The sequence below is a fragment of the Seriola aureovittata genome, chromosome 18 (genome assembly GCF_021018895.1).
Source record: "Seriola aureovittata isolate HTS-2021-v1 ecotype China chromosome 18, ASM2101889v1, whole genome shotgun sequence".
NCBI lineage: Eukaryota > Metazoa > Chordata > Actinopteri > Carangiformes > Carangidae > Seriola > Seriola aureovittata.
Genome location: NC_079381.1, coordinates 24037550 through 24060788, shown reverse-complemented (window position 1 = coordinate 24060788; position 23239 = coordinate 24037550). Strand labels below are relative to the sequence as shown.

The window sequence follows — 23239 nt, the reverse complement described above, 5'->3', positions numbered from 1 at the left end:
GTGTGTTTTGACTGTGCTGCCTCGTGGCCAAAGACAAATTTCAATAAAGTTTTTTCTACTCTCAGTGAACTGACGGAGGTTTGTTCAGGAAGGTCGTCAGAGACAACGACAGCAGGTCACACCTGAATGATGAGGTGTCGCGTCTGTGTGTTGAGAGCTTTAAACGACCTCGTCACTTCCCGCGTCACAGACGTCATTTCACCGACGACCTTCAGGTTTCAGCAGCAGAGACGCAGCTCGTCAGAACTCAGTGAATATTTATTAACACAGAGGAGGAACCAGGAAACAGACACTCATTACTACCAAGTGAGAAAAGCATGGTGAAACAAACAGACCCCTGTGCCACACCTCGCTTCAATTACAACAAGTTGATCGTTCATAAAAAGTTATTAGAAAAAGTGACAAAAAAATAAACAGCGTTTGATGAAGAGATACAGTCAAATATTGACCAATTTTCATACTAATATAAAATGTGATACATCTATAAAAAAGTTTAAAAAACGAGGCGAATTTACAGCTTTAAAAAAGAGGTACAGATCACTGGAGAGTGTGTTTGTGTTTGATTGCTCACAGCTGATTGGTTCTTCTTAGGGAGAACGGCTGCGGCTGCGTTAAGGCACCGTGAGAGCTCGCTGCTGATTGGTGAGCGGAGGTAGGAGGCGGGACGAGGAAAGGCTGAGAGAGCAGAGGGGGAGGGAGGGGCGAGCTCCTGGAGGAGGCGGTGAGGGGTGAGGAGGTGGGGGTGTCGGAGGAGGAGGACGGCGTGGAGGGTCCCGGGGTGACGGTGTTGCGGCTCAGGGGGTGGGGGGTCCGGTGGGGTTTGGTGGTGAGGGACAGCGGCTGCAGCTGCTCGGCGTACGGCGACGTGTGTCCGCTGTAGGAGGAGTGTGTGTGCTCGGTGTGCGTCGGTGCCGGGGCGGCGGGCGAGGCCAGTGCCGTGGTGGGCGTCGCCGGGGAGTCCAGGGAGGAGGCGGGGCTCGCCTGGGACAGGTGCGTGTGTGTCAGGTGGGACATGGTGTGTGGCTGTGTCAGGTGAGGGCGGGGGTGTGTGTGTGTGTGTGCAGTCTGTGGGTGGGGCTGTGTCAGCAGAGTGTGTGTGTGGGGCGTCTCCTCAGGGCCGGGCGTCCCGCGAGGTCTCTTCAGCTGCGGGGAGAAATCCTCTGCTGTAGGCGCTGAACACACACACACACACACACACACACACACACACACACACACACACACACACACACACACACACACACACATTAATACATGATGATGGACTTTACTCTTTACAGTAAGATGATGATGATTATGATGATGATCATGTGATCTGCCTGAAAGCTGCTGCTGGTTAATTAGTAACTGAACAAACATGATGAGGCAGCAGCTGCAGATGCTGATGGGACATGAGGCTGAACAGGAAGTGATAACAAGCTAATGTATAAACTAGTTATAAAGCATTTATAAATCCTTTACAAGGCGCGTCAGGAGGAAGTGGACCGTGTCACAGAATCTGAACATCGTCTCACCTTCAAGTTGAGTTTCACTCTTCGTCCTCTTCCTCTTCTTCTTCTTACCCTGAACAAACACAAACACGTTCATTCTTCTCTCTTCACACACACACGTCGTCATGATGTAAATGATGATGGTAGTGTGTGTGTGTGTGTGTGTGTGTGTGTGTGTGTGTGTGTGTGAGAGCAGGATGGACTCACATAGTTGTCTCTGGCCGACCAGCCCGGGTAAAGCTTGGAGTGCAGGAGTCTCTCTTTACGAGCCAGTTCATAATATTTGGCCTGTTCCTCTTTGGACAGAGAGTGCCACTGTGGACACAAGACAACACACACTGTCAGTTAGCTTCACTCACTCTCTCTCTCACACACACACACACACACACACACACACACACCCTCACCCTCTGTCCCAGTATCTGGTTGATGGTGGCGCTCTCCTTCACTTTGCACTGAGCCACCACTTTGGGCCTCTCCTCCCTCATGTACAGCATGAAGGCGTTCAGTGGTTTTTTAATGTGAGGCTTCTTCTCGTCTTCTTTCTCCTGCTGAGCGTCGCCCATCGACTTCCTGCGGGAACACACACACACACACACACACACACACACTTGCAGTTAGAGGTCATGTGATCCGATGCGTTTGAGGCTCATTGTAAGTCGTGTTGATGTCGTTACCCCGGCTGGCTGCTGCACCCAGGCTCCTGCTTCACTCCTGTGGGGACGATGGCCGGGTGGGGGATGGACGACTGGGGGGTCGGCACCAAGCGTGAAGAGAAACCACTCGACACCAGACTGCCAACACAACACACACACACACACACACACACAGTTTAATTTAATACTGCCGATCAGACGCCCGTCACAGTAAAATACATTTTTTCCAAACCTGTAGAACATGATGAATAAAAACAGTGAATCATATTTGAACAGAACTTTTCTTAACGAAGTTACTAAGTGATTTAAATAAAGTATAAAATTAAAAAACAATGTAACAATAAAATATTAACTATGAGATCAAAGAGGAAAAATCGCAGGTTTATGACTCGAGATTTCATGTTCAGAAGACCAAAACTGTGTTTTGTGAGGTCACATTGACCTTTGACCTTTGACCCATGACCACCAAAGTCTGATGACTTCACCCTTGAGTCCTGTTGGATGTTTGTGCCAAATTTAAAAGAGTTCCATCAAAGTTTTACTGAGATATCGCGTCCAGGAGAATGACAAAATGGCGGCTCTGACAGTCGCCGGCGTGGAGGAATAAAAAGCAAAACACACACTCACCTGGACAGAGCAGCAGGTGAGAACCCCCCTGCGATGGGATACATGGACTGTCCCTGCCTAAAGACAGGAAGACAAACAGACTCAGTCTCACGTCCTGACTGGTTCTGGTGTATGTGTGTGTGTGTGTGTGTGTGTGTGTGTGTGTGTGTGTGTGTGTGTGTGTGTGTGTGTGTCTGTTGTACTCACAGCCATCCGAGAGGGTGTGGGATCTGAGCCATGCCTCCAGGTGAGACGGGGTAACAGGCAGCGTGAGGCGTCCTCGACATACCTGCTCCACAGACAGCACAGGTGAGGTTCAGACACGATTATCATCTGTGTGTGTTCCCAGGTGTAATGAGTGTTGTGAGGATTTGATTGGACGACAGGTGAGACCGGTCCTCTTACCTGTGTCAGGAGAGAAGCCAGGTGAGGCCCTCTGAGGGGAGAAGGCCTCCGGGCTGTAGGACAGCAGCGGGTGGAGGTGGGTCATGTGGGAGTGCTGCACTACGGGCACACTGTTAGACTGGACACACACACACACACACACACACACACACACACACACACACACACACAGAACAGGTGGTTACTTCAGCTGCAGTGCTGTCATCTGGCCACCAGGTGTCAGGATTCACCAACTAAAGCCACGACTTTTAAAGACTCTTCGACACCACATGAAATTAAATTAACTTCCTGTTTCAGTCGGAGCGGACGGAAAACCAGAAGGGACAAAAAGGCCTGCAGTTATTTATCATGTACTGGATTTTGACATTTATATCAGACAGAAAGGACAGCAGGGACACCAACAACAACAACAACAACAACAACAACAACAACAACAACAACAACAACAACAACAAGCCCCTCCTCCCTGACAGTGACACTGTGTTTGTAAAAGAAAATAAAAGTAATAAAATGAATTTAAAAAAATAAAATAAAAATTTTAATCCGATATTAAATAAATACAACGTGAGGAAAAAATAATAAAAAGTGAATTTAAATAAACTGTGACGTGTGTGAATGTTTAGGTCGTCTGATCTACGTGTCGTTACGTCCACTCGACCACGCCCACCACACAGGTGTCAACATGGCTGACGACGATGAAACCAGGCGTCAGTTTATCAGCAGATCCATTCACAGTGAATCTACCTGTCTGTACCAGTTATCAGACTACAGGTGAATAACAGTTCACTTCTCTGCTGGTGGAGAATCAGGCTTCAGCTCATCGTGTGACATTTCTACTGTTTTAATGTTGAAGGTCAGGGGAGAGAAAGTTCCCACACACCTGTTACTCAGGTGGGAAACGTACATCAGGGGAAAGTGTCCACATAAAGTAGATAAAGGAGAAATTCGTTCAGAAAAACTTCCACCTTTCCACTGCAGGTTTTAGCTGCTGGTTGATCACAGATGAGCTGGTTCTGAACCCGATCTGTCCCACAACGTTTCACTGAGGCTTCAAACATCAGAACAAATAATCACATTATTCAAACTTGGTCGTGCAGGTTTGGTCTTATCACATGATGTCACTGATAAGGTGAACCTGAGTTCAACTGGAAAGCTGCTGTTCTGAGCTTCTTCTCGTCTTCGTAGCAGGAAGAAGTTGTGTATTAGTTACAGACAAAGGAGAGGCATCTGAACTGGTTTCTCTATGTCCTTAAATACGACTCATTTTCAAGCTGCTGCTGCAAAAATGAACAGTAAAGGATCCTTTAAACCCAACAGATGTGAGTTCAGAGCCTCCCAGCTGTGTCGGCGTGTGACCCTTGGAGACGGAGCTCTGGCTGGTTCTGACCTCTCATCACTAAAAGGTTTGTTGGAACCAGAGGAACCGTTTTCAGGAACTTTTCTAGGAACTAAAAGTCCCTGTTGTCGTTTCCTGTTTCCACCACATGTGAAGAAGCATGTAGCTCGTCCACATTAGACCCATTGTTGTATGAACAATCGTCCTGGTCTGACTCTGATGTTTGAGTTAAATCTACTGAATGAGACTGAAAGTGAAAGTCCAGAGCATCTGAATCTATCACTGATTTATCAGAGTTAATCCCTTTATAATGTTATAAAACAATCAGAGAATAAAGTTGATGTTGTGTCACTGAAGTGAAGCAGCAGCTCAAACACAACGTGAGACTCGTTTATAGTTTCATGACGAGTGGAAAGATATTTTTTATTTAATTGTGAAACTGGTCGGAGAATTTAGACTCCCTTAAAGTCCAACAATGTGATTTTTAATCAGCTGGTAATCAGCTGGTAACACTGTGGGAACATTTGGGGGAGGTGTGTGTGTGTGTGTGTGTGTGTGTGTGTGTGTGTGTGTGTGTGTCAGGTCTTACCAGGTGTGTAGGAGTAGCAGAGTCTCTGATGCCTGATCTTCCAGGGACGTCGAGCAGAGGCCATTGAAACGGCAGATACTGTGGAGAGAGAGGGAGAAGGTGAACGAGCCGCTCTTCACACTCAGTATTAAACAGACGTCTTCATGTTTCTCAGCTTGTGTCACTAACCAAACTGATACAGATTCTTTCTGAATAAAAAATTAAACAAATGAAACTTAAATTTTTAATATTTTACAGAACAAATACAGCGTCTTATTAAATGTAATATATATATATATATAAAGTATATGTTTATCTGGCTGTGCCGTAATAATAAATGAGCCAACATTGGCTTATTGCAGATACACTACATCAGTATCTGATGAATGAAAACAAACTGCAGAACAAATGTGAAACTTTGAGAACACAGAGCGTAAACATTCCCACCTTCAACACTGTTACTGTGGGTCAACATACTGTAATCACAGTTTTTAAACTCTTAAATATCAGCCTCAAACATCTTGCATCAGTACAAACATCCTGGCCGATATACAGATGCAGTTTGATTAATCACACTGAGCGCTGAATGGTCACGTTTAGCTGCAGCATCGTGAATCCAGATCGTCTCGTAGTGAATTTTACAGACGGGACTCTGAACTCTCGTTGGTGTTTGTCGTAACGAGAAGCGACTGTACCTGTGACCTGCAGAAACCACCTGGTGTGAGGAAACACTGACAGAAGAATTCAATCTACTCCATCTTCGCTACAACTGATTATTAAGCTGGACGTCTTATTCGAAGCATCTAATACTTCATAGATGTGTGTAACAACCTGTATTTTCTTGATTATGCTCAACAACAAAAAAAAGAAAGAAAAATCGATAGAAATTGTTAATCTCCCCCCGAAGCAGGATCGTATCCCCCTCCCCCCTCGCTCAAATCTACGTCAGCAGCAAACTGAGGACCTGGAAACATCCGAGTGAGCAGGATGTTGCGGTTAGTGCTGATGCTGATCTGATACCAGGTGAGATAACACAGTTCACTGCTGTTCATCTCCCACATGTTTACATTCCTTCTGCTGCTTGGACTGAAAGGCGGCAGTCACACACACACACACACACACACACACACACACACACACACACACACACACACACACACACACACACACACACACACACACACACACACACACACACACACACTTCAACAGGAGAAAAGAAAGTCATGGATAAAAGATAAAGAGACGCTGAAGGTCAGATGAAGAAATCAGCAGCAGAGAAACAGATGGAGTTTGTTCTGTGTCTCTGCTGAAGCTCTGGATCTGGAGTCGGACAAAGAAAAGGGAGTCCAGAAAGTTTGCCTTCGCCCTGCCCCCCATCCCCCGCACATGTACACCCCCACCCCAACCCCCACCCCCAAGACCACCAGGGTCCCACTGCTGAGCAAGCTGTGTGAAAACAGGGAACCCCCTCCTCTCTCAGAAACACAGATCCCACAGAAGAAGAAGAAGGAAAAAAAAAAAACAGGCCTTTGCTGCTCATTCGACTGTGAGTGACGTCAACAGACTCACAACTGTGACCTCTGACCCCAAACAACAGGAGCGACTCCACGACCTCCTCCTGAATGAGTCTTTTCATGAACTCTATTATAATCTCCTCCTATTTAATGAGTCATATTATCATAATAAAAAGACGTTCGGAGGTTCGGTTTACTCACGGAGCCGAGTGTGACTCTTAAAATAACCCTGGTGACTTCAGAGTGATGTCATCAGGGTTATCTCGCCACAGTGACCTACGGGGTCTCAGGTCTCCTCTCTTCTCCCTGATGTCTCAGTTAGTCCAGGTCCGGCTCTCGAAGAGTCCTGGTTGGTCCATACTTCTTCATGTAAGAGCGATGGAGGTCAAACGCAACTCCTTCCTCCTCACGTCTTAGTTTTTAATATGGTTTCATTTTAAAACAAAAATGATCACCGTCCAAACTGAAAACGCATACACATCAATCACCTACACTGAGCATGTGTGAGCCGGTGTAAACAGGAAGTAGATGGTCTCCTCTAAAGGAGGAACAGCAAAGACACAAGGTCAGTAACACTGTCATTCATTATCATGTTGTATTCACCACTGGTAGTCCAGGCTGATGAGAGCCAATCAGGAGAGACCGTGGGTGTGACCTCATCATGTTTCTGTCCTTCCAGATACAACACAACCCCAGAGTTTTCAAAATAAAACACAACCCCAGAGTTTTCAAAATAAACTGGTCCAGCAGCGTTTCTGAAAGTCTCTGTTTTAGGTGCTCGAAAACTTTGGGGTCGTGTGGACGTCGCATTATATAGAAAGGTGTGTTTTCCCACATCATGTCCAATCAGCTGAGTTTACCACAGGTGGACTCCAATCAAGGTAGAGACACATCTCAGAGGTGATCGAGAGAGTGTCTGAATACTTATGTCAATGTGATATTTCAGTTTTTACTTATATATATATATATATATATAAAAATAAATATCAAATTTGTCATTATGTGGAAATGAGAGAAGACTGACGAGGGAAACATGATTGTTTAGATTTTATCATGTTATTTTATCATCTGCAACAGAACAAAACTGAAGGGGTCTGAAGACTTCGTGAACGCTGTGTATATGCACTGATTGCTCAACAGGGCAATAATAAATGTCCTCAGTCAGCACTACAACTAACTGAGCAGCCACCATGTTGAATGTGAAACTAATTAAATTTCTGCCTCTTATCTCCAGCTCATCTTACTCCGCCTCAGACGCGCACACACACCACACCTCCCCCTGCTGCGTAAAACCCCGTGACATTTGTGGACCCTGCCGGGACGTACACACAAGCACAGCACTGTCCAAAGACACACACACACACACACACACACAACACACACACACACACACACACACACACACACACAAAAAAAATCCTGTTCTCTTGAAACACAAATACAGCAACTCCACAACGCAGCCTCATCCCGTCCCCCATTCAGAGGCCCGAGGAAGCTCTGGCTGAGAGTGCTAACTGGATCCAGCTGTTGGAAATACCAGGAAAATCAATGTACACACACACACACACACACACACACACACACACACACACACACTCCTGCACAATCACTCTATTACAGGGGGAAGCATAAAATCACTGTGTGACTAGAGGCAGAAGTTATTAGGCTTACTGCTGTTTATGAAACACTAGACACACACACACACACACACACACACACACAGACACACACACACACACACACACACACACACACACACAAAACAAAGGACTGAGGATCAGGCCTCTACATGGTAACAGATGTGAAAAAAAAAACTTGCACAAAACAATAAACTGAGGCTTTGACTCGACAGAATCTAAATTCTTCGTGCAGATAAATTTAATATTTTACTGTTAATTAAAACTATTGAAACCACATAAATTGAATTATGGCCATTTCCTGTTCCAACAAAGACTTCCTTATTTCTTTGTTCTCATGAAACCACAGCTGCCTCTAAATAATTGAAAAGTGTGACTGAACGATCATGTTGGAGACATTAAAGACAATCACTATAAAATGACTCATCTGATCAATGTTTAGCAGCTTAATGTCACGTGTTGGATTTTAAAGTTTAAATTAGAGGAAGCAGGAAACAACTGTCGTGTCTAACACACACCATGTACAGCTGTGCAACATTTAAACAAAACCATTTACAGTTATTTTAGATATCCTGCTCACACACAAACATATGGACTGAGGTGCTGGGGCTTTGTTATGCTGTAGAGCCTCAGTGTTAATGTGTGTGTGTGTGTGTGTGTGTGTGTGTGTTAGCATGTATATATGAGTGTGTGTAGGAGGTTGTTGTTTCAGACGGGTCATCCTCCTGGTATTTTAAGACTTTCGAGACAATGTCGAGTAAACAGAGGAATTCTGGGATTGTCCAGCCTGCTGAAAGGAACCAACTTCACCTAAACAAGCGCCGCCACATTAACACACACACACACACACACACACACACACACACACACACAGTCAACTTTGTCAACACAAACCTTTTTAACACGGAGTTAAAATAAAGCCAGAGGTCTGATCAACAGTTAGCTTATCTGTCCTCAGATCAACCTGCCATTCACTGCTGCTCAGGTGTAACACTGGAATTAAGGTTGGTTGGTATGTGTGTGTGTGTGTGTGTGTGTGTGTGTGTGTGTGTGTGTGTGTGTGTATGACTGATTTAAAAAGGCAGCAATCCTCCAAGCCAACGAGGACGACTTCTTCCTTCTCACTTTTAGTGGAAATGTTTACACCTGTAGTAGACACAGTTACACCTGAGTGGTTGAGTAAAGGTGACTCAAAGGTGTTACTGTAAACTGCTCAACCATGAACAAGATTTGGTTGCGTTGTCTTGTTGCGTTGTCTTGTCTCAGTTCGGTTGCGTTGTCTTGTTGCGTTGTCTCAGTTTGGTTGCGTTGTCTTGTTGCGTTGCGTTGTCTCTGTTCGGTTGCGTTGTCTTGTCTCAGTTCGGTTGCGTTGTCTTGTCTCAGTTTGTTTGTGTTGCGTTGTCTCTGTTCGGTTGCGTTGTCTCTGTTCCGTTGCGTTGCGTTGTCTCTGTTCGGTTGCGTTGTCTTGTTGTGTTCTCTCAGTTCGGTTGTGTTGTGTTGTCTCAGTTCGGTTGCGTTGTCTTGTCTCTGTTCGGTTGCGTTGCGTTGTCTCTGTTCGGTTGCGTTGTCTTGTTGCGTTGTCTCAGTTCGGTTGTGTTGTCTTGTCTCTGTTCGGTTGCGTTGCGTTGTCTCTGTTCCGTTGCGTTGTCTTGTTGCGTTGCCTCTGTTCGGTTGCGTTGTCTTGTCTCTGTTCGGTTGCGTTGTCTTGTCTCTGTTCGGTCGCGTTGTCTTGTTGCGTTGTCTCAGTTTGGTTGCGTTGTCTTGTCTCTGTTCGGTTGCGTTGTCTCAGTTCGGTTAAGTTGTCTTGTCTCTGTTCGGCTGCGTTGTCTTGTTGCGTTGTCTTGTTGCGTTGTCTCTGTTCGGCTGCGTTGTCTTGTCTCAGTTCGGCTGCGTTGTCTTGTTGCGTTGTCTGAATTTGGTTGCATCGGTTTATGTTGCGCATTTGTTGTCAACTGCGCAAGAACGGACACATGAAAGTTTCATCATGACTGATGTGAACAGCAGTCTGTGCAGTGCAGCTTTTAAAGGGGAGTGAGAGGTGGGGGGGGTGAGGGGGGTGGGGGTGGGAGAGGAGCGAGCAGACAGGTTGTCTCTGCACGCTGCCCTCTGCTTCCTGCCTGAGGTACATGAGTACAGTAAACAGCCTGTATTATGGTTCAGGTAGCGTCCAGCTAGCGTTAGCTTGTTTACCTTCAGTTGCCTTCGGACTGGCAGGCTCATCTCCTCCTGCCCTCCCTCCTATAAACACACCTCACACTCCCAGCGAGCAGGACACAAGGTCTCCACTGTGTCAGGAGAAATGTGAGGGAGGAGCGCAGGAATAACCGAGTTGTCTCAAGGCAACAGGCAGCCTGAGCACAAACAATCAGTCAGTCAGACACAGTGTGTGTGTGTGTGTGACTGGAGGAGCCACAGGCGGTTTGTTAGGTATAATGAGATGTAACGACCCCCCTGTAGAGCCATGCATTAGGACCATTCAGACCCTGCTAATGACAACAATGACCCACAAACACAGGGGAGGGGGGGGGGGCATTACAAAGCTGAGGAATGCAGGTGTTTGTGTGAGTGGGTTTGGCTGTGTGTTTAGCCGACATGTGCGTCTGGCCTAAATCCGCAGAGGAAAGACTTTCAAAACAAACGAGAGAGAGATGGTGAAGAAATCACAAATCTGTGTCACTGTCGATCTCGATGTTAGAAACCTGTGAACCTGAGCCGAGCTGCACAACCAGCATGAAAACATTTAATAAATGCTAAATAACACTGTGATGTAAGTGTTTATTAATGTATTTGCACTCCTCCTGTGGAAACCCATCTCTGGGGGCTGCTGTATAAACAGATAATGAGCGATAATATAGCAAAACACAGCTGGAATAATATAAAATATGTTCACTGAGTTCACTGTATCTGTGCTGTTCCACTAATTTAGAGCAAAATCAATCAGTCAATGTTCAGAGAGCGAATAATTTGATAACTGATTAATCATTCACCAGGCAAATAAACTAAAGAAGTCAAACAATTCCACCCAAATGTAAGACTTTCAAGACCTTAATATTAAACAGGATTTAATTTAAAACCAGTTTCACAAAGCAAAGAGCAAAGTTTGAAATAAGACTGAGAACCAGCAGGATGGTGAGTCCGGCTGTAGCACTACATGCACACGACCAGCCAGTGGCGTTTAGAGGATTTAAAAAATACTGACATCACAAACACCCCCGACACACACAGCCCCCACCATGGTCAGCAATATCTGAGCAGAAACTAAAAAAAGAAGAACCTTAAATCTATTTTTCACATCTATTTCTGTTGTTAGCTCTTGAATATAAACTTAATAAATTCTATGTTGACAGGAATGAAAATCTGAGACAGACTTGAGCCAGAACAATCAGCTAACAACGAGCTAACGCTAACAACCTCAGCACAACATCACGCCTGAGGCTAAACATCCTCAAACGTGCTTCGCAATAATATTTTTGCCTGGTCTTCTCTTACATTCCTCTCTCTGCCAACACAGCAATTTTTTAGATTAGCAGCCATGAGTGTTGCTGTATTAAACCATCACCCAGTATCCCCATAATCCACGCTGAGCTTCCATAAAGCTGTGGGGACGGGGAAATTGGGCAACACACTGTCGATCCCCGCTGTGCAACTTCCAGCTAAAGCAGCTAATCTACCGCACAGCAGCGGCGGCGGCGGCCATGATGCGAGCTCATTCCTGCTGCAGGAGACAGACTGTGTCCAGGCCTGTCTCACCCTGTCCCATCACACACCGCCTTATCATAACAGGCCGCTGGCAGCCCACACACACACACACACACACACACACACACACACACACACACACACACACACACACACACACACACACACACACACACACACACACACAAAGGCAGCTTTCAAGACAATGATGAGCCAGAGGGATCCAGGTCTCAGTGTGAAAAACAATAATATCTTGACAATGTGAAGCAGCTCGAACCTGTTGCCGTCTGCCGGGTGAGTCAGGCTCGAGTTACGCCTGTGAAGTGATTCGTCCACGTGACGTCGAACAGACAAACCCTGTACAGGCAGCAGGACGCCGCAAATACCCATCATTCATTAGAGTTTTTCAAATGTTGAAAATGAGGATGGTGCTCATCAAAGCGAAATTCTCAGTCAAGGGGTCAAACAGTGATAAACTTTCCAAATCGTTTTCCCTCCTCAGGTCCTGAACTGTTTTACCTCCTCACAGGTGACACTTACAGGTACATGTGGATGTTACGAGTGGTCTTCAGTTTCCTGCCTCTTCTTTCTGCTTTTTGTGATGGTTACAACTTTGACTCCGACATTAACCTGCAAGTTTTGAGCGCTGCCTTTATTTTTCTGTACTTATTTCTCACCGACCGCTGCCTGTAAATCAGACTGAAGCTTCACTCTGCCGCCTCATCTTCACAGACACTAATGACCTTTTCCTCCAGGTGCCGTCTTTATTTAAAGCTGCAACTAACAATTATTGTCATCATCCATTGATCTGATTGTTTTCTAGATTAATAAATTAGTCGTTTAGTCTATAAATTGTCATAAAATGGTTGAATATGTCCCTGATTCTCAGACTCAGATGTGATGTTTTCAACTTGTCCAACCAGCAGTTGGGAAAAGCCAAAAATATTCATTTGACTATAAAAAAAAAACAGAGAAACTGAAATCACAGAATGATCATTAAAATAGTTGCTGATTAATTTCCTTTCCATCACCTCATCAGTTTGATTCTTCAGTTCTATTTTCTGTCACTTTATTGCTGACAGGAAGGCAACGTCCCGGTAAACTGTAGATACACCAGCCGGATGAGTGTGCTTCATTTGTGTCACTGAGCCTCCTCCCCGGGTGGTGCAATCAGGAGTGATGAATAACATCAAGGTAGATGCAACCACAAGGCCAACAAACCTGAGTGCAACCAGATCACTTGTCCTCCGTGATGCTCTGCTAATGTGCGTGTGTGTGTGTGTGCATGTGTGTGTGTGTGTGTGTGCATGTGTGTGTGTGCTGTCTTACCGTGCGGGCACTTGGTGTGAGGGCTCCGTTGGTGAGGTAGGGACTACAGAGGTTCCCGAGGTCTGGGATCATGAAGAAAGGATATCCGACATACGGCGAGGGCTGGAACAGAGCGCCGTCCTGCTGCCGCCTCAGCGCTGAGAGACAAGTCCGACATCAGAGTGTCACATTTAAATCAGTCCCACTGATTTTACACATAAAGATCAGCTCTGAGAAAATAACTCTGATATCATCATCAGGGTTTTTTTTTAATCCTGAGCTTCAGACTGTGGCTGTGAACCAGGAACAGAGGGTTGCTGAGCTGTTCATCATTATCAATTAATCTTCTCTTTAGCCTTTGAAATGTCAAAATGAGTCATACTTTGCTTGAGTTATGACTGTGTGAGATAACACTTAATCAATTATTAAGACAGTTGCAGATTAATCTGACTAACTGTTGCAGCTCTGAAGGGAAAGGTGGGACGAAGCATCTTTGAAGCTTGAGTCACACGAAGGTTTAAAAGTGAGAACATGTCGGTCTCCGCTGCTTTATATTCATCGTTTTTCGACCTGGGATTCGTTTCTGAGATTAGAAAGTGGTGAAACACACGATAATAAATGTTAAGATTTTATTTATGACAAGAAATGGAGCCAGAGTCCTGGATTTAAGATGTGACACTGATCTCTGAGCTGTACATCCTTTATTTGTTGTTGGGAGATGGTTATTACTTTATTGATTATATCAGAGGTGATATAATTATCTACAGCTGCAGTTTCATGCAAAAGTTTGGGGAAACTTTCATCATATTTTATTGATTTTTGAAGGTAAAACACATGAATCCAACTCCTGCAGTCAACAGACATTAAAAATGATCCTTTCTTCAAATGTTAAGTAACTGATACTTAAATATATTAAACTTAAAACACAATGTGTATAAGTTTAGGTGTGTGTGTGTGTGTGTGTGTGTGTGTGTGGCATGGAAGCGGTTCATAGTGGATTTCGAGGTCTGCTTTGGATCATTGCCTTGTCCTCTTCCCACTTTCACTTTCCTGAATCTGCTGAAATTCAGTGGAATCCATTATTCCCTCAGTCTGTGCAGCATTTCCTGTGCTACTGTTTGCCACACCCCCAGAATACTTACCCCCCCCCCCCACGCTTAACAGCTGGCAATTACTGTTTACTTTTTTTTACTGTTTTTTTTTTTTTTTTAAAGTCGTGAAATAAAAAGTAACAGAGCGTTAAAGCCTGAAGAAATGCTCAGTTTAATGTGTGTCCGCTGCAGGAGGTGGATTCACTTCTTCTACCTTCAACAATTAAAAACTTCTGCAGGAAAACAAACACACCAGCAGGACTGACACTAACCCCCCCCCCCCCCCCCAGTACAAAACTGGATTTATATTGACTAAAGAGCACCACAGCATGTTGACTCTACCTGTGCAGTGAAGGTGAGGCATGAATGAGACGTGACTTGAGGAGGAAAGGTGACAGACAGAGAGTACATACCTTCTTCAAACAGCTGACTGTGCCTGGCCCTGCTCTCCAAATCTGGATTGGGCTTGGGGCGTCTGTCTGCCTGCATGTAAACCCCACACACACACACACACATAAACACACACACACACACACACACACACAAATGTAAACAAAGCCAGACTAGCATTGTGGAGAAAGCTGCACCGAAGATCCACTAACTAGACTCTGGAGAAAAGTTGATTTCTGGTCCCCGGGTCACTAGAAACTCACCTCCGAGTCCGAGCTGCTGTTGGTCTCTGACTCGTTGACCAGGGAGGACTTGACGTCGTCCAGGTCTCTCTCCGCGGACACATTCCTCTTCTCCTCCTGCTCCCCTTCGTCTTTGAAGGCGATCAGTTCATCGTTAGCTCCCAGGTCGTCTCCGTCTCCGCCGTTTAGCTGCGGCATGTTTGGACGTTAGCTTCAGCAGCTAACGTTCACAGGCTGAGTTGTTAAAAACCTAAACTTACAGTTTGTTTAAAAAAAATAAAAACCGCCCACAACACCCGGAAACCTCTCAGAAAACCTTAAGCTAACGTTAGCCGAGCGTTGAACACATAACAACCAGCGTTAACGTCAAGTTCAGCGACGTTTTTTTGTCTTTTTTTTTAAACGTCTAAAAACAAACACTAACTAGCTAACGAGCTAGCTAGCTACCTGCTGCGTTCACGGACGCTTCAGTTTCTGGCGTCGAAATTCCTGAGGTGTGGAAATCCTCCCTTCGGCTCGTTTCCACCAAAACAACAGTCCGTGAAATTTAGTGCGGTGACAGGAAAAGGTCCAAGCGGCTAGAAAACGGGCATAAAAATCACTCATAACCCGCTCGGTGCTGGTGACATTGGGGAAACCGAGCGCCGCGTCCGTCCGCTCCGACCGAAAAGTTTACGTCCTCCTCAGTGCAGTTTGTCCAGAGGAAAAAGTCGAGGCCGCTTTTCGGTTTAATCCCTACATCGTTAGTCCAGTTTGAAACGTGCATAATCCCCCCCCCAGAAAACAGGGCTGTTTTAAAGTGTCCGTTTCCGCATATCACAGTGTTTGCTGATTCAAGAGGTTTTCTGGAGGCTGCTGGTGGAGGCGTGGGAAACAGACGGGCTGCTGTGGTGCTGCTGAAGTGGACTGGAAGGAAAAGACCGTCAGAGCACGGGGGGGGGGGGGGGGGTGTGGGGGGGGGGGGGGGCGGGGGCGGGAATCTTTACAGACCCAGGATCAGTTCAGCCAACTCTTCTCCGAGGGGCAGCCTCCGTATGAACTGATCCCTGACCAGGCAACAACAGGTTGATCCCATTTGTTTGCTGAGGCGGCACAAAGAGGAGGGAGGGAGGAGTTAGATGGAGAGAAGGAGGGAGAGCTCGGAGCTTAAAGGAGCAGTTAGACACTTTTCTGACCCGAGGAGGAAACGAATCAGTTCATCAGACTGATGAGTGAAACACAAAGTTACAGCTCATCCAGGTTAAACATGAGAATAAAAACTGTTTATCAAACTCCTTAAGACTTAAAGATCCTGTTACATGTGTGTGACGTCACTTTTTATTTTTCCTTTTAGACGTTTAACAACAGAATAAACCTGACAATGATTTTATTCACAGTCACTGTCTGAACATCTGTCTGAACTTCTTCTGTCAGAACATCTGTCCGAACATCTGTCTGAATATCTTCTCTGTGAACATCTTCCATCCAAACATCTGTCTGAACATTTTCTGTCTGAACATCTGTCCGAACATCTGTCTGAACATCTGTCCGAACATCTGTCTGAACATCTGTCCGAACATCTGTCTGAACTTCTGTCTGAACTTCTGTCTGAACATCTGTCTGAACATCTGTCTGAACATCTGTCTGACTGTTTAAAGAATGATAATTCCATATGAAATTCCAGAAAAACAAACCACTGAATAAACCGATCGGTTCTTTCTTCTCTGATCAGTCATGTGATCAATCATGTGATCAGTCATGTGATCAGCTGAGAGTTGGCTGTGATGAGGAGAAAGTCACTGCTGAATGAGTCTTATTGCTCAGACTGTTTTAACTGTTTTTAAAAACAACATGCATGAATTTATTTCCACGTGTGAACAAAGAAACACACACACACACACACACACACACACACACACACACACACACACACACACACACACACACACACACACACACTCACACACACACACACACACACACACACTTGCAACTCAATAGTAACTTCCCTGTGGAGAGCAACCTGGTGGCAATTAGGATCCATTGCCTGGCGCCCCTCCCTCTGAGTCTTTGTGTTTGTTTCTCTTTGTTCAGCTCTGCCTCCTAAAACCTACATTTATATTCTGCTAATGAACGTGGAGACTTCACGCCGCCGCACTGAACTTTTCATCAATTTACTGAGGAAAAGTTTTTCATGCGGCTCGGTTAGTTTCAGTGTGAACAGGCATAATGAGGGTCGTCTTCAGAGCAATTTAACAGGGTCTGTGTTTAAAGACGCCACAGGGGAGATGTGATGTTTCCAAATGGGGGTCATGGCACATGTTTTCAGACGGTCTCAGGGTCGTTTAACGATATCTGACCATCTGACTGGAGCATAGATAAGAGGAGATACTGTAGATGTAGTATAGATTCTATTAAATGAAATATTTGACATATTTGTAGAGTCTGATACAGGATGCATCTTTAAACATGTATTTTTTTACTTACATTAAAAAGTGAATCGTTTATTATTTTAAGTTATTTATCTGTCAATATGAAATCACTCATTGGCCTTTGTGCCCTAATATTCTTTGTACTGATGCGTCACGAGATTAGCAGCATCGTGCTGCTGGAGCTGCTCAAGGCGCTAGTTTAGCCAGGAGCTAGTATCAAACTGCAACAGCCACTGTAGGCCTGCTGAATATAACAGCGTTAATGTTAGATGCAGAATTATCCTTAGTTTTTCCATTAATGAGTAAAGTTTACTTCTAGTCTTTTCATCTGTAACTGTACAGTGAAAAGTCCGGGGGGGTTTTGTCCCCCACCGATGTTGAGACCGAACCTCCGGCGTCGCTCCAGACTGTGTAAACATTAAAACGTCCAGCTTGGTGTTTCAGTGTGTGTGAGCCACCGTGACAGTAGAGTTAAGAAGATGACCTCTAGTAACCTTCTCTGTGATCATTTGTTTTAAATGTTGCTGCAGCTGAACACACACACACACACACACACACACACACACACACACAGATTTATGTTGATTTTCATCAGACGACGTCCCGGCCGTGATTTCATCGGCCAGATGTTTGACTCTGTACCAGATGTTGGCTGTGATGCAGATGTGTTGTTAGCTGGAAACATGGATGTGGACGCAAATAGTTTTCACATGAAATTCTAATTTCTAATTTTAAATTGTGGAGAGATTCATGTTGACGAACTGCACGTGTTTCAAACAGCAGCACAAACACACACACACACACATGAAAACACACACACACTTTACCACTGAACACAATCCAGGCAGCGATCGAGATTCTCTGAAAACATATTTATCAGAACAAATCAGAAGCATGAACGTGGTCTCCAGGAGACGGGGGCGTCAACACGAGGCCTCCCTCCATGACTCGGCAGCTGTCAGTCCCAGCCACATATACATCCTTCCACTTCCACCATATTTGAGCTTCCTCCATTAAACACACAAACTTGACTTCCTTGGAAACAAAAGAGGGATTTCCTCCCCCATCGACGGGCCCTGGAAACCTCAACACACGCCCCCAGATGTACACTACACCCGTACAGGCGCATGTGTGTTCTCCACGCTGGAGGTCAGAGGCAGATCTGGGGGTTACAACTGAACTGAAGTATGCAGCCCCCCCCCCCCCCCCCCCCAGGTCCCACATTGCTCTGGGGGGAGAGGATCCTCACAGTCTGGGCCTGAGCCAAACACTGAACCCTCTCTGTAATCCCCTCCTGCTGATACACACAGCTGCTGGTGTGTGTGTGTGTGTGTGTGTGTGTGTGTGTGTGTGTGTGTGTGTGTGTGTGTGTGTGTGTGTGGAGCGTACAATGTTTCAGTGTCTGGCCACGGTTTGTGTGTGTATATATTCTTCGTTACTCTCAATCACGCTGACAGCGTTGAGGAGGGCTGTCGGGGAAGTGATGGATTTGTCTCAGTGAACCCTCGACTGACAGAAGTCGACTGTGAACACTCGCAGGTTTCAGGTTCGTCGCCTCTTTTCCTGCTCGTAATGGTGGAAATGAAACTGGAGAGCTGGGCGTTTTCCTCCGAGCAGATGTGGACGTTCTCTCTCGTTCTGACTCTGGAGCTGAGACAAAGAAACACAGTCTGACTGTCTCGTATCTACAGGTTCAGCACAGTTAATGTCTCACACAGGCAGATCCAGGGTCTGTACCGGTGACGGAAGATGAACTCAGATCCTTTATTTCAGTAAAAGAAGCAATAAGAAAAGAATAAATCATCCTTTCACAATCTTATTTAACTGAAAGTACAAGAATATTAAAGCATCAGTGATAAAGGAGGAGGTCGACCACGTATTCAGACGTGGGCCCTTCCCTGATCTGGATCTGTTGACAGTGAGGAAATGTAGGTTATAGATGATCTGTTTCATCTTTTAAGGCATTATTGTCTTGATTGTGTGGAGATAGACAACTTACTGTATACATGTATCAAAGTGTAGTTTCATTCATTTGTAATCTGGATTATTTATTTCTTTGTTTCATCTTTCATTTTGATTATTTCCCCCTCAGTTCAGGTGATGATCTGTGTTGTGACGACGTGTGTGTCATGCAAATATTCAAAATAAGAATGTGATTAATGAGAATAAATAAATAAATAAATAAATAAATAAATGTCTTTACATTAGACACATCCCGTCTTCAGCTTCTCCGTCTCAGTTTTGTCTTTATTGTTTCTGGGAAATCAGAGGTCAGAGTTCAGGCGGAGGCGGCCATGTTTGAGGAGTCTGAAAAACAGAAGTGAAAATGTCAAAGGTTTCAAATGTAAAGAGAAACTCTGGTCAGGGAAGTGAAGATCTCTTTCAGCATATATAACATACAGCACTACACACTTATCTGACTTAAAGCAGCAGTCATCCCGCCGTGTCCCCTTCTTCTTCTTCAGTGGTGTAATGGCGCAGACTGGAGGTTCAGCTCCACCAGCTGTTTATCTCCCACTTCTTCATGGAAACACATTAATGTGCGTTTTCTCTTGGACGTAAATGTGGTTGAAATAAACAGTAATCCAGGAAAACTGATCCAGGTTGAACTGTGTGTTGTTGCCTGAACATGATCTTGTATCTGATAAGGATTAAATAAATGATAAATTATGTTTTTGAAAGTTAGCCCCCCCCCCCCTCAGAGTTTCTGATCTGCAGTCGATGAAAAACAAACAATGAAGAACCTGTTTGTAAATCAGACTCTTGACCGTCATTCAAATGACTCTGCAGATACGGTCTCATATCAAACTGATCCGGTCCGACCAGTCCTGGTTTTCATGCTATCACGTTACGTTTAATAGGTGGAGCCTCCTACCAGCTGCACACATGTTACTCTACTTTAAATGCTGTTTCCCTGCAGAGCCTGAACGCCACACACAGACATGTCAGAGAAGAAACTTCTGCAGGGACATGATGATGTTCAGCTTCAGGCTGTAAGGAGAACAATGTACTGGCTTGTGTGTGTGTGTGTGTGTGTGTGTGTGTGTGTGTGTGTGTGTGTGTGTGTGTGTGTGTGTGTGTGTGTGTGTGCGTGTGTGTGTGTGTGTGTGTTTACACAGCTCATTACAGCCCAGAAACAGAGAGGAAATGAGACACTGTAAAAGCCAAACTCTCACTGTGTTAAACACACACACACACACACACACACACACACACACACACACACACACACACACACCCCGACAGAAACAATATAAAAACCACGAAGGAGACATTTCTAATTTTGGAGGGAGTTTGTAAATGAGCTGCAGGAGTTTGTGTGTGTGTGTGTGTGTGTGTGTGTGTGTGTGTGTGTGGTGGGGGGGGGTTCTGACCTCTGTGTGGAGCTTAGAGTTAGACATCGTGCACGTACAGTGTGTGGGATGGTTCAGGACTGAGGTCATTGACAGCTGGAGTGAAAGGTTATTGCTGGAGGGAGACAGCTGCCTGAGGAGGCTCAGTCTGCACCTGGAGTTCTGCGTTCACATCCTCAGAGACGTCAGCTCGTCACGTATCACACAGAGTCTGCTTTACTTTTAATTACACAGAAAAAACAACAACAATTTACCTCCAAAACTTCAGCTTCGTTTCTTTCCTCCAGTCCCACACTGTGTTGTTTTCCTCCACTGGACCGACAGTTACATCCCAGCAGGAGCCAGGCTGCCTTTTATTGGAGCCTCGCACCAGTAAATTACACTGTAAATTGGAGGCTGTGTTATAAAGTGCCACCAACAGAACTCCTAATTATACTGAGACACACACACACACACACACACACACACACACACACACACAGCAGAGGTGTGAAGGAGAATGTTAATGTTACCTGTGACAGCAGAGCAGATAAGGAGGGAGGAGCAGGCGGGGGGGGGGGGGCTGTGTGGATAAAACTTTTGGTGGGGGTGGGAGGGAATGGCCGGGGGTGGGGGGTTTTTGCTAAAGAATTGACAAGAGGGGTGAATGGGGGGAGGGAGCTTATAGCCCCAGGGGGCAATTTGCCCATGAGCTTCAGTCCATCAATCACCCATTCATTTACTAACAGGATCGTCTGCCAGTGTGTGTGTGTGTGTGTGTGTGTGTGTGTGTGTGTGTGTGTGTGTGTGAGAAAGAAAACACTGTGTAATTGAATTAATGTCAACAAGTAGTGTAACACTGGAAAAATTGGATTAACACTTGTGAGAGCTTGTTTCCCACATAGAATTAAAGTGGGGGGTTAATTTCTTTTCCATAACACGGAGACAGGAACTTACACAGAATCAAAACACAGCTGTTGATTGTCATTACATCTGTATTTATCAGTTACGGGGCTGGAACAGTGAAGGTAACATTTTGACAGACAGACTGAGCCTGAATCCATCTGTTGCACAAAGCAGTTTACTTCTTCACTATCTCTAACCCGGACTGTGGAGCAATGAATTCTGGGTAAATTAAGACTTTTTAAAAAAATATATATAAATATTGAAAACAAAATGGCCAAAAGAGGAACCACGTCCAGCCACTCACCTCCGTTCACCCTCCGCAGAACCTGTTTGTCTTTAGGAAGAATTCAACAAACGGACGTTTTACTTTGAAAAATTCAGCGAAGAGTGAAACAAGGAAAAAAACAACAAAAGAAACAGAAACAGTCTGAAAAGGAAACAACAGCTTTGTAATGGAAAAAGTTTTACTGGCACTGACTGAAATATTAGAGCTGAAAAATAAAACACAGCCATTAAAAAAAAACCTACAATCTTATTATGTTATTTAATATAACATAATAAGATTGTAGGTTTTTCTTCTAGTGTGATGTTTTTGAATCTTCAGATTTTTTTTATGTTTTATTTTTTTTTTTACGCTTTTTCCTTTTTCACTTCAGGTTTTATTTTGTCAAATTAATTTTTTTATTTATGTCAAAATTCGAATGTCCCATAATCAGTTTGTTAGAAGCTGAAACCATCAGAGTGAATCCACTGATCTACAAATACATTTATTGATCCTTTATTACTTTATTACATTTAATGTAAACTCTGTGTTTCCAGTGATCTGATTGGTCAGTCGTCGGGCAGGTTTTCCTCCGATCCTCCTCATGCAGAAATGTAATATATGACATATATGATCCTATACACCAACACAGATGTTACTGTATGTCACCTATAGGATGCATTAGTATCACATGTAAACATCCTCTGGACGTATGAAGATATAACATTATAACAGAAGTTTATCAAAACAACATACTTATTAAAATTATATATGTTTAAATGATTTTCTTATTTATTCTAAACGTACATGTCTATCTTTTATATTTACATAATATCAACATATACTGATGAGCTTTGGGAGACATATAGGTCAATAAATGACATTTCTAACAGTAACAACATGTAATTTATATATACATAGGCTGTATACAAATGTAAGTACATATATGATTTTACTTCATATGTGCATATATTTCATATATGGAAATTCATATGGTCTGAGGTTAACCTGGTTCAGATCAGCACAGGTTTGGAGGTGATCTAACCTGGTTTAAAGTAAAACAGGAAGTAAACTTGAGTTAAACCCAGAATCAGCCGGATGACCACATGGTTCAGGAACCTGGAACCTGGAGTCTGGATCTGGATCTGGATCTGGATCTGGATCTGGATCTGGATCTGAAGAACTGTGAGGACAGAAAAAGGTTAATGCAGTGTGATCTGATTATAAGGAAATATATCTCACTCACAAACGAACACTCGACACACCTGAGACGTGTCGTGGGAGTCGTGATGATAATCTGACAAACTGACATTTTGTTTTCGTTTATTTTTTATTCTTCTGTATTGAACCAGAGATCCAGAGATGCAGGCAGAGACTCAGAGA

General features: G+C 44.5%; 1 protein-coding gene across 1 annotated transcript; it reads right to left on the bottom strand.

The window, feature by feature from the left end:
- Positions 1–237: 237 nt before the first annotated feature.
- Positions 238–15861, bottom strand: LOC130186841 (transcription factor 7-like 1-B). Its single transcript, XM_056404139.1, has 12 exons — positions 14967–15861; positions 14727–14796; positions 13244–13380; positions 5083–5160; positions 3158–3275; positions 2960–3041; positions 2774–2830; positions 2168–2284; positions 1898–2063; positions 1698–1805; positions 1515–1563; positions 238–1172 (listed from the first exon to the last, which is right to left on the bottom strand). Exons 1-12 carry the CDS (start codon positions 15141–15143, stop codon positions 568–570), a joined length of 1764 nt encoding a protein of 587 aa, XP_056260114.1. The 5' UTR covers positions 15144–15861; the 3' UTR covers positions 238–567.
- Positions 15862–23239: the final 7378 nt, after the last annotated feature.